General features: G+C 40.7%; 3 protein-coding genes across 3 annotated transcripts in view; 1 reads left to right on the top strand and 2 right to left on the bottom strand.

The window, feature by feature from the left end:
* Window positions 1-321: 321 nt before the first annotated feature.
* LOC136429997 (low-density lipoprotein receptor class A domain-containing protein 3-like) lies at window positions 322-8,387 on the bottom strand. The gene is made up of 6 exons (XM_066420205.1): window positions 8,272-8,387; window positions 5,689-5,847; window positions 5,197-5,322; window positions 4,615-4,749; window positions 3,818-4,056; window positions 322-2,887 (listed from the first exon to the last, which is right to left on the bottom strand). The coding sequence occupies exons 1-6, from the start codon at window positions 8,342-8,344 to the stop codon at window positions 2,381-2,383; spliced, it is 1,239 nt and encodes a 412-aa protein (XP_066276302.1). The 5' UTR covers window positions 8,345-8,387; the 3' UTR covers window positions 322-2,380.
* A 2,964-nt stretch (window positions 8,388-11,351) lies between these two features.
* Window positions 11,352-16,445, top strand: LOC136429993 (TLC domain-containing protein 4-B-like). Its single transcript, XM_066420200.1, has 6 exons — window positions 11,352-11,549; window positions 12,272-12,358; window positions 13,152-13,210; window positions 13,559-13,650; window positions 14,076-14,149; window positions 14,931-16,445. The coding sequence occupies exons 1-6, from the start codon at window positions 11,365-11,367 to the stop codon at window positions 15,214-15,216; spliced, it is 783 nt and encodes a 260-aa protein (XP_066276297.1). The 5' UTR covers window positions 11,352-11,364; the 3' UTR covers window positions 15,217-16,445.
* The window catches only part of LOC136429992 (uncharacterized), a 31,788-nt gene continuing 30,018 nt past the window's right edge, over window positions 15,306-17,075 (bottom strand). The window contains exon 29 of the mRNA XM_066420199.1: window positions 15,306-16,683. Coding sequence (XP_066276296.1) covers window positions 16,540-16,683 — 144 coding nt within the window. The 3' untranslated portion in view covers window positions 15,306-16,539. The remainder of the gene's footprint in view (window positions 16,684-17,075) is intronic.

Here is a 17,075-nt window from a genome sequence, read left to right as displayed (position 1 = left end):
TAAAAAAAAAAACCGGCATATGATAAAACGGTGACGATCTGCCCATTCAACCTCTGCTTGGAGAGTACTCTTTAGTTACTGTTGCTATAATCGGTGCCTGTCCTCAGGACATCTCGGTGTATCTCTTCTCATGTCGGGGATGTGTTCCGAACACGCCTACAAATTAATTGTGGGGCGAGACATACATCACCTACCTGTTATGAACCGTAAAAATGAGTTTATATGGCTAGACGTGATAGCCAGCCTAGGTAGACAGCCCGGCCTTTTCCGCAAACCCCCTTTAGAAATGCCAGAAACAGACTTCAGACAAGTTAAAGCCAATTCCTGATACAAATAGCATTGTGCTTTTATTGTCCTTCTTTATCTACCATTGTGGTAATTCTTCTGATATACTTGTAGCGACCCTACTCTCTACCGCATACATTGGTGACATTGGTACAACGTTTCACTACACTCTCCCCATATTACTAGTAATACATCCTCATACAAGGAATAGTATATGTAAGATATAACAGCTTCATGGTACAAAAATAATATTAAAATATATGGCTAGCAGGTAATATAAATCATATAACAATAGCTCTTGACTAATACATCTAAGTAGCTACACATCAAACATGTGTCTTTGTGGTTATGGCATTCAAAGATGACAGGTTGCAACTTACATTGATTGTAAAGTCAACACTGGCACTACTAAGCAATGGAGCATACTGCTCTACAAACATATTCATCATAATACATAATATTAGTACAGTAATGTACCACAAACCAAGCAAAAAAAAACCTCACAAATGCAGATATAACTTGACCACTATATGGAAGTTTGATATCTCAGTTACAGTAACTATCCATTATGTTGACTGAGGTGAACGAAATCATACCTTATGACTGTCAATTTATCATGATTGAAGTAAGAGAATGGCGCAACAATTGTACAAGTCGGTTTGCAAATGTTATGTTAAGCACAAAGGTTTAAGGCTGTTTCTGAAAAGCAAAGTTGACAAGGGCAAGTCAAACTTTCTGTAACAGCCTTTACTTGCCAAAATTACTGGCACAATAAGTGGAATGTACTCGAGTATGCTTATGTACGATGCCAACGTTAACTATGCAACGGTGTGGTATAGAAAATAGAAAGCTAAAATCTTCTCCCTAACTGTACAAACATGGTAACTGTGCAGGATATATACACACCATTTCGTTGATTGTTCAATGCTACAACTTAGTGATGTTTAAAACACCTATGCCAATCTTCTTCAAGTTTTTTGCACATTTCTTGACAGAATAGTCTTAGAATTTGCAGTGATATTGCAGTACATCTCTGTGTGTACGGGGAACTTTTCAAGCAAATACTATTAAATTTGTGGTTGCACTTGCACAGCAGTTTCAAAACCTGCATTATCTGGACCACCTATGAGTCATTATATTTCACCATACCATACTTTCACCATACCACAGTATGGGTGAAATATATTTACAAGTATTTCTATTTCTTTCCTGGCCTTAGTTCTTTCACAAAAATTGACATCACTTTCAACTGTTTTCTTCACTTTGCTGCATGTTGTTTCTGTCTTCACTCAGACGACTGAATTATGTACATCTACTGAACATTCTTAGATACATGAAACAGCTGAGACTGTAGCTGGAGACGTGATGCCTGGAGAGCAGTAAGGCCATGTTGATTTGATTATAAGGATGACATCTGCACACACATTTAATTAAAAAAAAAATGTTTTCGGTCATACTGTAAATCATACAAAGGAGCTGCAAAATGAGAAAATACATGCTGTCAATTGCAAACAAAAATATTTCGGAAAACGAAAATTAATGTTGTTTTGTGCCAAAGTCAAAGAAGAAGGTTTGAAAGAACAAAAATGAAGAAGCTAATATTCGGTATACCATATTGTGTGTTTTGTTAAACCTTCCTGACCACGCTGATTTCAGAATGAAGGCAATTTTTTGGGGGGCCAAACATTTTTTCTAAGTGCATGCTCGCATCAGTTTTGGGGTCCCCAAAGGATGCCATCCATATAATCAGATCAATATGGCCTAAAGTACATTTGGACAATGGAAGATGTACATCCTTGTGGTGGATTTTGTACATGTACATACGCCATACGGTATGCTAGTAAACACAACAAACGTATTGTTTCTGCTAACATTTTCTGCTAAGACCTGTACAGCATTTTTAAGTATGGAAGCTACCACTCAGTACCAGGCACAAAGATGGCACAAATGTTCATGTCAGAATCTGAGATTAGCCAGATTGTTACTGTGCCTTAAATATTTCTTTTGGAGATTAATACTCATCTTTCATTCAACAATAAAACATGAGAATATTACGAAAACTACTTTACTGAAGTTCAGTAACACTCTCCGGCTCCTACTGGGTTCTACTGCTGCAGCTCTCAAGCTGATCAATAGGTGGCTCTTCTGATCTTACGGTGCTATCATTGCCATTTGGTGTCCTGACAGCCACACTTGACTCTTCTTGTCCTCTCTCTCCTGATAACATTGGTACTGCTTCCTCTGTCCTTTGACACACGACCTCTCCTCTTTGACCCGGGGTCAGTGTTAAGTCTCTATCCCCCCTCCCGGTGACCAGGAGAACTTGAAGGTTTCCCCCCACCTCCTCTTCCTCCCGATGTTCCCCAGCATCCAGCCTCATCAACAAGGGCTGCTCCACTTCGCTGTAGGGGGGAGGTGGCGATCCCGGCGAGTCCGGAGACTCTTCTGCCAGTTCCCCCACGACGTCCGAGTACTTGGGCGGTGCGTCGTAAGGCTTGACCAGCCCGTTGGATATGATCTGCACCCCGTTGTTGATGTTGTACGTGACCAGGTAGTTGCCTGCCGCTCTCCTGTATCCACTGCTTTGGATGAAGTATGGCATCTACAAAAGGACATTTCATGTACATGTATGAGGAAAGAATGTTTGAGTGACTTGAAAGTTACAAATTACAGAAATCCCAGCTGCAAGTTTCAAGGAGCTTTATATGGAATTAACTTTTTGTTATCTCTACCTTTGTTATCTCTAACTTTGATTTGCATTTGATGTTAATAACTTTTTTCCATCCAGGGTTCATTGAAAATCACCAGTTGGCAACATGATTTCCCCTGGTTAAATAGATTAATAAACAAACAAACAGTTTCATAGCAGATTTCAAAACACTTGTCAACCAGCTGTCAGTAACAGTTATGAATTCGACATAAGACTACTGACTAGTTTGCTTCTATTCTACAATGTAGATGCCAGGCCGCCGCACTAGTACTATACGCTAATCTCTTTGGCCGGGGAAGAAGCCATATGGCCCCTCCACCACAGTTGGCTAAAGACCTATAATCATCTATCACAAGGTAGATATTAGAAATCAGGTGCCAACTCCATACCGGGCATGTGGCTGCACTTACACAGCACAGTCGAAAGGGTTAACGGTGGCCTGGCATCCAGGCTAGTTTGTTTTCACATCACCATAAAATTCACTGATTGAAACAAAGTTGTTACATTGATACCTGTAGAAAATGCCAAAATTTCTGACTTGAAGTAAGATACATTTATGTAGTAGGTAATGTATAGACATCGAACTACTGTAATTCTTGTTTCTTTCACTGTAACTTTATCATATGTTCACTGTTTTCACGGTCACCTCTGTACCGTGAACTTATCATCACGTGAAGAAAACTGTTGTAATTATCTATGATTCCTTCATACATACATCCATCCTGTAAATCACATGCTGCCACCGTGAAGTTAAAGTTCAGTGAACATGTCCATTTTCCTCATACTTTTGCTACCGTGAAGATAAAGTGAATTACAGTATACCTGATTCTGTGAGGGGAAGACTCCTCTCCTGTAGTCCCTGGCGATGTCCTGTCGCTGTCGCGGCGGCGTACGCAGGGCCTCCTGTCTGCGCTTGATCCGGTGGACGGTGATGACGAAGCACACCACCACGGCGACGAACGCGACGGTGCAGCCGATGATGGTGTAGGTCGCGGCCTGGTACCGTGCATCGTGGTACAGCAGGTGGGACGTACTACTGGGGCCAGTGTTCTGGGGGGAGCCTGGGGTGATTGGCATTAAAAACTTTGGATTGATACATTTCCATACCAAAACCTGGCGAACAAAACAATGGTTATATAAAGTTGTTAACAATCTAATGCTTCTAAGCTCAACATACATGTGCTTTGTAATTTTCAAACAGAACACTACTTGTTCCTAAGTTGCTAATTAAAAGTAGGTAGAAGTCTCACTGCCTGTGTTGTGCCAAAGGGAAAAAAAAGGAAATTTGCCGTTTCATGAAATTTTACTCCAAAGTCTACGTCTACATAGGTGGGTTTCTTTTAGCATGGTTACTTCAGCTCAAAGCCATCTAGTATTGTAAATGCAGAAATGTTCGCAGTGGTTTTATGTTCGCTGTTTTCACGGCGACCATTTTACTGCGAGCATTTTAGTCCAATACTGTAGCAGTATCTGACTATAGCGCTGCCACAAATTTAAAACCACTGCAAACACTCCATTTTCCCCTTAGCGCGAAATTAAAACCAGACAAAATTTACATTTACAGTACACTATTAGACAAGTGGGTGTCAAACCTAAGGGTGCGGTACAGACAGTCTTACCTGAGGGGACGTCACAGTGCACCTCATCACTCAGGTCCTTACAGTTATCCTTCCCGTCGCACACAAAGCTTTTGTCGATGCACCTTCCATTTTCACAGCGGAACAGCGGATTCAGACACACCATTGGGTAGAGTGCTGCGTGGAAAGGGGAACAAATTAAGACAAGAAACTGCAATAAAAGAAGATTATGTTGCATCTGGTTTTCTGATAGGAAAATACAAAAAGATGTCTTCTTTAAGCTATATATACTGTACATCTTGACACTTTCATGGTTTTATTTTCCGGTTTTTCGTGGTGACCTCTTCGCTAGTCTATGTATTCTAGACACCGGAAATATGTCTCCCTTATATGACTGCTGTACTACAGATTTATGAACTGATCAACTGCAAATCTAAAACACTGCAGAAACGTCCTTTTCCCCCAAATCCCTGCAAAAGTAAATGAATTTACAGTTTGAGCATGGCACACATTTTGACACCACAATACCTGTTGAACAGGTCTTTTTAATACGACCAAAGCCTTCCTGATTTGCCCATTGGTTTACATGTACATGTAAATTGACTAGATTATTTGTTAACTTACGACAGTTTATCTCATCACTGCCATCTGGGCAGTCCTCGAAGCCGTTACAGCGAAACCGCAGGATGATACAATGTCCGTCATTGCAGGGAAACTGTAGTCGCGAGCACTGTGTGGTGGGTGGTCGTGCTGAGGGGGAGGAAATAAGTGTAATCATACACTGTAGCACTTATACATTCTAGCCCAGTCATTGGGAAAATTTTCTAGACCTAAGACAACGACATACATGTACGTCTTCAGCAAACATGGCCTTTCTGCCTGGGTGTGAATCAGCCCCGTGCATTGTGGTGGTGTAGGTTCCACATACAAGACAGTTGAACAGCATGATTTGACATTGATTGACATGTAATACTACCAGGTACGTACTTGTTAATCCATAGAGCACATTGGGAAGCTCTGGTTCCCATTGCCCCCCCCCCCCCCCCCCCAAAAAAATTTTTTTTTGCACGCCCTGTCTATGAATCCCATGCATAGGAGACCCAGAGTTAAGCTTACGGCAATTTCTTTCATCTGAACCATCCAGACAGTCATTCCAGCTGTCGCAGTAGCGGCTGCCGGGGATGCACAGCCCATTGGCGCACTCAAACTCGATCGGCTTACATCGGGTCGGCAGCGGGACCGTAGGCAGTGGCAATGTTGTGTTCTCTTCGCCATCTGCAGGAAATAAAACTCACCCAATCATGTTAGGTATCTACAACAAGTATCTATATTCTTTGTGTTTAATGTTGTAATTTTTGTAAAAAGTACACACTTCATCTGTTACTGTAAATGCATTTAACTTTGCGTGGTTTTAATTTTGTGGTTGGTAGAAAATGGAGTGTTTGCGGTGGTTTTAAGTTTGCATTTGAGACAATAGTAGACAGTGGTGGTTTTGAGTTTGCGGCGAAGAGCTTACCGCGAAAATGAAACTGCCACGAACATTTCTGCATTTACAGTACTCATGTATCACTAAGAAATGAGAACATTGCACTGCTGCAGTAATAATAAATAATGGGACAGAAATACTCAGCAATGCAGATGATCTGATACAAATATCAATAACTCATATTCTCATCATCACCAGGGCTGCCCGGACTAAGACAAAAGTCAACCCTCGGTACGGTCTGCCATTAAGTGCTCTAGATCCTCATATTCTGATCAAACCTCCTTGTTCTGATGAACATTAATTCTAAACGTACTATGCATGTCCATTTGTGCTAACTGTAGCGCAAAGACACATACAAATCATGGTATCCATTAAGAAATTTGGTTGCGGGCAGGCAAGATTTACAAATGAGTGTGGGGGGGGGGAGAAGTTGGCACAAATATTAATATGTATTTAATGAATTATGGGGATGTGTGGCTTCAGAAATTATCAGCTTTTCTGCAGATTTTTGGCATGTAAATTTCTATTATTCATGAACTTTAGGGAGATCAAAGTTTTCCGGCGAAACTCAACCAAAGAACAACAACATCCGTCTTAAATTTAAGACATGTTGTTACCTTCGTCGACGAAATGGTTTCATCGACAAGGTTATTCGATGGTGCTTGTCTGTGTGTCTGTTAGTGAACAGAATAAGTCGAGAACGCCTGGATGGTTTGTTGTCGTAGTTGGTGTGTCGGTGTGTATGTGGGACATCTCAAGATGATTAGATTTTGGGCGAAGTGTTTTGCATAATTAACGAGAAAAGTGTAAAAATGTGTTACATTGTATGCTGAAGTATGTGTAGTGTTGGCTGTGTTATTCCAATTTAAGGCGTCATGGATAGGGGCAAGGGTCCTGAGGGGTCATATTGGAGGCAGGAAACGTCAGTTACAGAAATTGGCTGTCAGCCAGCTGTTGGCATTGGTAAGGTAGTCTCCAAGCAGACGTATGGGTTGGCTATAGCAGGGGCAGGTTTTGCTTCAGACTTTGAAAGGGAATTACTCAAGAAGGGCTTGGTGGATGGTGATAAATTTTTGTAAGTACATAGCTTGAGTGCTGATGTACATGATTAGATACTTATTATGCAAATCAGTATCTAATTTGCATGATTAATGAGGAAAGTTTATACATCCATCAAAAGACTCTCAAACATGTGACATATGTAACTGAGGAAGAGAGAAATATTAATAGATATCAGCTTTGCAAATGAGAACCTCATTGACATAATTAATGAGAAAAACTATAACTCGAGATGGTCTTGATGGATGGTCATGATTTTTGGTATGTAGATAGCTTACGTGATGCTTTGTATGATTGGATGATAATTATGCAAATCAAATTCTAACTCACATGATTAATGAGGCAATTTTAAAAATCTGCTGTGTTCCATGATATGACTATTCAAATATGTGACATTTGTAACTAAGGAAGAGAGGAATGTTGATAGATAGGAAATATGCAAATGTTGGCCTAATTAGCATAATCAATGAGAAACTACTATAATTCCATACTAGTAAATGACGGCAATTTCATACTTGTGGCATTAGGAAGTTGTGTGAATGTGAACACCATGGAATCAAATTATGCTAATAAGGAGGGAGCTTATTTGCATAATTGATGATAAATGTTAGCATAACCTTCTTTGTTAAGCTCATAGTCATAACAAGGAGGTTTGGACAACTTATGTTATTTGGGTGAAGAGGGTCAACTGGTATGTTGATGATTGATGAAAAACACTCCTAATATGTCAGTCATAAAGGTCAAAATCATTTGACGAAGGTATGAGGTCGTAGAACTCTTGTTTATTTTGTTTACAGACGGAACCAACAGAAGACCATCCTTGGTGCACATTTTAGCATTACATAAAGCATTCTAGCGCTGCCAACTACTTCCACAGCATCAGATACACACGTTTAAAGGATTCTGAGCGCTAAAGACGTGATAATATGTCCACAGGCAACAGTATGGCGGATCTCTGGCCGAAACTTTTGACAGGTTTTGAGCGATGGGCGAGACTTTAGGTATCGCTTACACTAAATCCCGCAGTGTTCAGGCCACAACTTGCACACAAAAACGCGGTAAAACGCAGCCTTCAACGACAGTCTTAAGTCACCGAACGTTTCGGTTACAACGACAAGAATACAGAACAGTAGACATGTTGTACATGGACTCACCAGAGCTCCTGCTAAACGCCAAAACTGTCGCCAACCAAAACAGACTCCTTTGATGGACACCCAAATACGCCATCTTTGGGCCCTAAATGGTATCCCAGCAGCCTTTGTAACGCGGGCCATGCCATTCGAATTGTCATGTCATATGGGGGTGTCAAAATTAGATAAAAATCGACAGATAAAAGATTTAAACATCTCAAGCCGAAGAGATTTGATACTCCTTGCTGAAGCATATTGAATAAAAAAAGACTTTTACCTTTCTAACAGTTGAATATGTTCAAACCAGTCATGGGTGGAGTTGGCAACTTTCAGCAAAGTTGATTGACATGTCAGGAAGTGTTGCTATGGAGGAATTTAAAGAACGATAGGGCTTGATGTTAAAGCCTATATATATATATATATATATATATATATATATATATATATATATATATATATATATATATATATATATATATATATATATATATATATATATATATATATATATATATATATATATATATATATATATATATATATATATATATATATATATATATATATATATATATATAACGTTGGTATATCGGAAAAATGACAACCAAAACAGGAAAAAAAGGCCGAAAAGGTGAAACACACATATGAAAAGAAGCTGAGTCACAGAGCTTGATCGGCCGTAGCCGCAATGTCATTCAGGTACTAGGTAGCTACTGAGCAAAAATCTCCAGAGAGTGTTCTCATATGGATAGTTTTTTGGCGGAATTCCTTTGACTGCTTTGACGCCTTCCTCCCTTTTGATTGATTTATAACGACATTTAATGGACCAAGGCACCACATTTCAGCAATGAAATAGCTCTAACTTGACCCCGGGCCGGAATAACTGTTAACTGTACTTGTACAACAGTGTTTCATCATAAAAATACACCTTTAGCAGCATAAACTGAGATGGATATTTTACAGTTGCAACATGGTCACATTGAAGATTGTTATCATAGAAGTGATGGTATCGTCATATACGTCATTGTTAGCACAGTAGGGGTGATCTATATGGCGCTGCCTTGAGGCATTCTACTTCTAGGGCATAAAGAGCAAATTGCTTTCAGCAAAATAACTAAATATAAAATGTATCAGTATCATGCAATTACAATAATGATAACTTTATTGCAAAACAATTGTATGAGGTTCATATTTTGGCATCTGCAAGTTCCATAAGGCTATCATACCTAATACAAGAGTGTATAGTATGGGATGAGAATGAGTTGAGCACTTGAATTGAACGCGGAAGCCGGTAACATATAGACGCCTTGAGCTAACCGTGCAAACACCGGGGGGTGCCCCCACGGTGTGGCTTCGGGGCCCGGCTGGGACTACACCCCGACGGGCACCGGCGCAATCGGGACCAAAGCATTACATGGCGTGAGGTATCCAACCAAAAACCTGCAAGCAGGGGAGGGTGGCAGTCGGGAAACGTCGCGAACCACCCCAACATCAGCTTAAGCTTGGAGATAAGCCAGCCTAGCAAATCAGATATCCTCGAAAAAGTGGAACACACAGATGAAAAGAAGCTGAGTCACAGGGCTTAGTCGGGTATCCGCAAGGACATTTAGGTACTAGGTAGCCAAGCAAAGATCTCTCGGTGAATTAAAGAAAACTGCACAAAAAAGAAAGCTCGACAGAAAACGCCAAAAAAGACATTAAAAACAAGAGTCTGAAGACCAAAAATCTCCATGAAATTTGTTTTTATGTATGATGTGTTTTATTTGCCCTAGGTATTTGTTGTTGCTGCTGGTTGTTTTGTTTTATGTGCCAGAGGATATCCACATAAAAGAAACAAGTACACAGGTTCGGTAGTGTATCCATTTGTTGTTTGACCACCAGCTGTTGGGACCTGGGGAATACTTGACCTAGATAAGAGACCAACAGATGTGACAGGTGCAACCTCAAAGCACATACTGTACCTACAATGGAGTAGATATTCCTCATTACTTATGCAAATTCAGTCCCAATTTGCATAATTAGCACTTCAGCTTGTACATCCCTGTCCAACCCACCTGTGTACCAAATAACATGAAAATCTGTCGTTCCTTTCTTCAGTTATTCTCCTTGGAAGATTTTTTTTTACAAATACGCCATTGCAGTTCCAGTGACACATACCAGGGGGCCCAAAATTAACACGGATCTTTCTCCTCCCAGCACCTACCCACATACAATCCATCCACAGTTCCACACGTTCTTCAGTTATGCTGATTTTAAGCGTCCGGTGACACAAACATACGCACAGGATAACACACACGCAAACGCACGCAAAACAATATCCCCATGAAAAAGTTTTTTTTTTTTTCATGGAGATAAAAAGCCGGAGCCGAACCTCTGCTTGGAGAGTACACAAAGATGAAAAGAAGCTGAGTCAGAGAGCTTAGTCGGATATCCGCAAGGACATTTAGGTACTAGGTAGCCAAGCAATAATCTCCAAGCAGTGTTTTCACATATATCATGATCACGTAGAAAGTTTTGTGACGGGCTTCTCTAGATCTACTCCATCATAAAAGCCGATCTATCCCCCACTGGAGACGCAGCCGCACGGTAGTCAGGAGACGTTACGGTCCACCCTAAAATCAACTTAGAGATAAGCTACCCAAGCAAAGCACATATCCCCAGGGAATGTTAACGTTGACAGATCTTATCTTACACAATGGTATCTAAGTGGACTTTGTCATTTACACCTTAACTAGTGACAGTCCAGCTAGTGACCTACATACGTGGCAGAAGGCCAAGTCACAGCGAATTGAGTATACTCACCTCAAGCCGTCACAAGTGGGCAACTCACTATCAGCGACCGACACGCCTTTTGAACAGGTCTCCGCGGTTTTACAGGTGCGTCTAAATATTATACATAACGTGATATCACGTCATCCCGTCTACCTTCCATTGATTGTTCTCAACTTGGTGTGCAATGATATCTGCTGCCCCGTTAGCCTGGATGCAAAGTTTTGTGTTGGGTTTGAATTGACCTTTGCCTTTAGATAGTTGAAGAAGTTTGTCCTGTGATTGCACTGTCCCGTACTGCAGCTGTGTACTATTCTTTCTTTACCAAAAGTAACGACATCATTTGAGATGGAGCACCCGACAGCTGTACAGAATCCCGGTCCCGTGCTGGAGGCCACCAACCTGGCCACCCTGTGCGGGTCCGCGGTTTTCTTCCTGCTGATGTTCGTGTACGTCGCTCCGGCGGTGTTACGGAAGGTGTTTCCCCAGTACGCCTCCTTACCGGCGAGCAAGAGGATCATCATGGACGATGCGTAAGTACAATTTCTTTTTGGCTTCCTTGGCGACGTCACAAAGAAAACTTGACAAAATAGAAATCCCGACACAAAAAAAAAACGCCTAGAAAGACGTTAAAAACCAGCCGGAGCCGAACCTTTGCTTGGAGAGTGTGTAAATTGAACCCATCCATAACCAACAGAATGAGAATGGTTCAAATGTACGACGACAGCTCTAGACACCTGTTACAAGTGTATCACGTGACCCCCCCCTGGTTGTGCTGCGTCGCTGTTTATGTATGGTCTTTTTCCTATGAAGATATATTAATCATTTTTATTTTTATCAACTTTATTCGCACATATAGCATGTAACTATAATAGTTCCCACTTTCAAAACGATAAAGCACTGCTGTGTATTGCGCTTCGGTCCCAATTGAAAAAAAAGGGTACCGGTCCAGCCAGGCAAGTTTTTTTTTGCACTTTCGTGCGTGGCCCCGTGGGACACCCTGCGGCTGACGGGCTATTTTTGGGCCCGGTCGGGACCCCGAATCATTTAAGCCAGGGCTGAAAATCAACGCGGGACCCGGTAACAAACACGCCGTGAGCTAATCGTGATAGCACCGGGAGGTACCCCCGGTACCCGGCAGTCCACCGGGACAAATTTGTGGCTTTGGGTCCCGGCCGGGACTACACCCCCGACGGGCACCGGCGCAATTGGGACCGTAGCCTTACCAAGCGTGAACCGCTGTTGCCTTCCGCAGGTTTCTGAGTCAAGTCCACATGTTGATCCTGGCACCGCTGGGCTGGTACATCTACCTGTTCACCGAGCTGCCGCCGCGTGCGCTCTTGTGAGTATTTCATCACATCTCCAGGTCACGACAATATCGTTTCAACCTCATTGTATATGCAAATTGGCTTTCTAGTTTTCTGTGACTTACGTTGGACTTCTACTGCACATTTTAATCAATCAAATGGTTTTTATTGTCAACAAAACTCTCGCAGCCAGAGGCTGAATTGCGGTTTGTTTTACACAGTACACCGCCACAATTAAAACAAGTCTTATCCCCAAGTACACGTTAAAACAATAGAAAACGTGCTAGGTCACGTGCTTCCACATACGAATATACACTTTGTTTTTTTTTTAAATATACAACATTATCATACAATCTTACATTGAATACATCTTACTTATTGTGGTAGTCATTCTTTGGACACAGTATCCATTAATATATAATATATGTGTATGTCTATCGACCAATTGGTCTCGTAGATACATGTTTTGTACTTTGAGAGAAGGTTTTGATGTCGCGACTACACGTCAGTCCGTTTCCTGACTACTTCAAGCCCTATAAGCTACCTTCTCCGCTTTGGTCCATCTCAGGGGACTGGTAAAGTTGGATCGGCGGTTTACAGGACTTAAAGTAGCTGAGTAGTCTGGCAACCACGGATCACTATAAAGATATTGATGACAAGGAAGCTCGATGTGGTATTAAATTAACCGAGTCATGGGTAACTCTAAAAGAACATACTGTGAAATGTGGGACGAATGACTTATGTCCTATGCATAAATAGCTGAAGTACAGAACTTTGGAGGAGGTAGGCGTGGGCAACTATTCATGTACGTTTCTCACCTCTTTTCAGCTTTGATCACCCATTGGTGAGACAAGGCGCCGCGATTGAGACGGCATACGAGTTTCTAGGTACGATATTTTCCTGCCGCGAAAAGATTTTGTTGTTTTTTGTCCTCCTACACAACTCATCCAAAGGTGAAGCACACTCTGCTGGAATGCATTTATGTTTTGCACAGGCATAAAATGAATCATTTTCTGATGTACAACCCGGTTAGAGTCTGCTTTTGCTGATCTAATTTAAGGACTGAGAAAGCACCAAAATAATGACGTACTTCAGATGAAATTGACTGCGTACATGTATGCAGCATGAAGGTGAATTTCTCGCTCAGGACACAATGCTCTCTCTCGTCTCGTTGGAAAATCGTGGAAAGTCATGGCGAAGGTTTAAATCACAGTCGTTTTTTTCTTCTTTTGCAGGTCTTTTACTCAGCCTGTCCACCCCTGCCTTGCGTCTACCATCCTTTATATTTCACCACGCTCTGGTATCTTGCATGGCAGTTGTCCAGATGGTAGGTCATGGTTACTATCATAGTATTAGTAGCTCCTGAAGCTAGCGACATGCTGGGGTACTGTGTTATCAAATTAGATCGAATCACACAATTTCCTGCGTTGCTCCGGATATATACTTAGATTTACAAAATGTATTCGCGGACTAGTTGGACTCTCAGTAATGCTTAGGTCCAAATTGGAAAAGGGGGCAACGGGAAACGTTCTGTTCCAGACTAATCAATAAATCCATCCATCAATCCATCCATCCATCCATCCATCCATCCATCCATCCATCCATCCATCCATCCATCAATCAATCAATCAATCAATCAATCAATCAATCAATCAATCAATCAATCAATCAATCAATCAATCAATCATGTTTCAATTTTTCAGTGAATGTCAGTTATGCAATAACAAAATGCCTATTCTTTGTGACTCCCAGATCTACAAGTGCTCACCTCACACACACAACCTGGGGTTCATCTGCATGACATCCAACGTCTTTCTCAACAACAGGTTGGACTATATTCATCAATTATCAAGTTAGATAATAAAGAGACAATAGATGATAGAGGTGGTTGGGAAAGAACGCGGATTAGTTGCATATGTTATATACATATATTCTATCCTATCTGAGACGCCATATAAATCTGTGTGTAAACTTTGCACTGTCTATACATGTATCTAAATCCTTCTCTAGTTGGCTGCCTCCGAAACGGGGAATCTTACACGTAGAGAACTAAGAACAAAGGACAACTTCATGTAGTACAGCTGCAGAACTTCCAGATGTAAGAATGGTACCTTACCTTTAGTGTAGAGATATTGAATAAATGTTTAACATTTATGAACTTAATGAATTTTGAGAAATACTTTGTCTCATACCCCAATTCAGCCAGGTAATGCTAGGGTCACATTTCCAACCCGGGGCCCGGCCGGGCAGCTTGTGGGAACGAAAACTATGACATAAAAGACAACAAAACACACAAAACTTTTGAAAAATTATTCCTTACAATACGTTATGTATATCCTTGATATGCGTCTTTTATTCTTTGTTTTCTCAAACAGCCCGGCCGGGCCCCGGCTTTGAAATGTGACCGAAGCATGAGGCTGCAATGTTATCTTTCTATCAATCACAGACGTGTTTTCTGATTCTAGGCAGTTTTACAAAGTATTCAGAACAATTTCTAGTACTCTGTAAAGGACAAAGGTAAAAAGTCAATACGATTCCATTTAAAGTATCAAAGTTGGTTGTAGTAGTTATTAGAATAAGAAACATCTTCGACTTTGTTGTATGCAGGACCTTGCTGAACGGCGTTGGAAAGGGAAACACCAAATTCGCCATGTGGAACGGAATCGCCTTGGCTGTGGTGTTTTTCTACGTGCGGATTGCGATGCTCGGTGTGGAGTGGTGGCACGTCTACCACATGGCCATGCAGCCGGGATACTTCCAGAACGTTCCCTTCCTTGTCTTCCTGGTGGACATCCCTTGCAATTTCTTATTCACAATCCTGAATTGCTATTGGTTCTCCAAGATCTGTCGCATTGGCTGGAAAATTACCTTCGGAAAAGCTAAGAATAACTGAACACACACACACACACACACACACACATTCACTCATTCTCACTCACTCATTCACTCACCCGCCCATCCAGGAGTGAACACTGAACAAAGAACAGTGGAAGACAGATTTTATTACCTTGTCATCACTTGCTGAATCGATCTGTATTCTATATACTCCACACTGCCATCTCTATTGGCTTCTAACTACTGCATGAAGACAGTCATGATCTTCCAATTATTACCTTTTATAACAAATTAATCTTTTTACTACCATCAATTGCTTAACTGAGATATTCTGATATATTATTGCATAATACTGATACATTTTCTATCTAGTCATTTTGGTGAAAACACTTTGCTCTATACGTTCTGGACATACAGTGCCTCTTGACAGCATCAAATAGACCATTATAACTGTGAAAATAATCCTGTGATGAGTATAGCTTATAATGCTAAAGGCGTTTTTTAGTCCATCAGAAGACATGATGAAAACACTTGTATGGATGTTGAATATATGATTGTGCACTTGAGGTTGTAACCACTCAACTCCTATATAATGCAGTAGAATTTGAGACTAGAATCACAACAGAAATAAACATGTTCACTAAAATAGATGTATAACTGTTATCATTGATAATGATTGAAGATACAATAATGTAATACAATCACCTCATTTTTATATCTTGGTGTCCAATTTCCAAGGCTTATGTTTAGAGTAAAAAAAAAAGATTAAAAAGATAATGATATTTAAGACAAATTTCACAGGAATATTAGATTATAACAATTATTACAAACTATTGTACCAAATATGTATTGCTGGACAAGTTTCCCTGAATACATGTATTTGTTACTGCCCTACATAGTATGTAATACACAAATAACATTGTGGTCCTTTCTCCATAAAACTAAATAGTCTATTGCAACTTGAATTAGTAAATAATTTAGCATATAATAGTATAACAATAACATCTATAGTACTTTCCACATTTTGAACCAAGTTGACAAGAAGAATCATAAATCATTCCATGTAGTTTCATCAACACACATTTTTTTCAACACAATATTTGAGAGCACATTTGGCAACATGGAACATTTTCTGTTTGGCAACAAGATTCTGTATATGATTTCGCTCCCTAGTAACCAATATGTATGAGATGCTGAATTGCTTTGTTTCTTCAGTATATGTACTGTACAGGGAATGCTTCCAGTAACTTTGCTATCAATAAAGAGATTTGAAAGACATCATTTTCAACCTGTCTGCTATACCGCTATGAACTGCTGCAGCAGAAGCTTTTTTTCTTGGTTGTCCGAATCGCTTTTTGTAAATCTGAAGCGCACTGAATCCTTAGATTGGCGCCTCCCGTGGTTCGATGAGGATCTCGTTCACACCAACGTGAGGTGGCTGACTGGCTGCATACACAACGGCGTTGGCAACGTCTTCCGGGTTCAGGATGGTGCACTGTCCACTGCCGTCAAACTGTTCCTTAGCCTGAGAAATGGACGTCAAGTAAAAAAGCAAACAAATCAAGACGTCACAGTGACTGCTTCACCCTAGTCGTAGGAAATAACAGTTGCATCAAATTACGAATGAATTCAGTAAATCCATAAGTAGTCATCAATTTCTAATGCCATCTTATGGTTGTTATTTCTCATGACTGTGCACATGTGAGGGTTTCTTATCAAAATTATATACCTTTCTCACCCATTGGACATGATAGAATGAAAACGAGGCCATTGTGACAAAAATCGTAACTGTCCATCAATGATAACGTGGTCATTAGCAAATTGAACAATGAGGAAGAGGCTGCATGTCTGCATTTTTCTTTTCATTTTGCATTTCTACGTTTTGATGGTGGCCGAGGAGGGTGGGACTATGGGATC

This window comes from Branchiostoma lanceolatum, chromosome 3 (genome assembly GCF_035083965.1).
Source record: "Branchiostoma lanceolatum isolate klBraLanc5 chromosome 3, klBraLanc5.hap2, whole genome shotgun sequence".
Lineage (NCBI taxonomy): Eukaryota > Metazoa > Chordata > Leptocardii > Amphioxiformes > Branchiostomatidae > Branchiostoma > Branchiostoma lanceolatum.
This window is presented reverse-complemented; position numbering and strand designations above follow the sequence as displayed.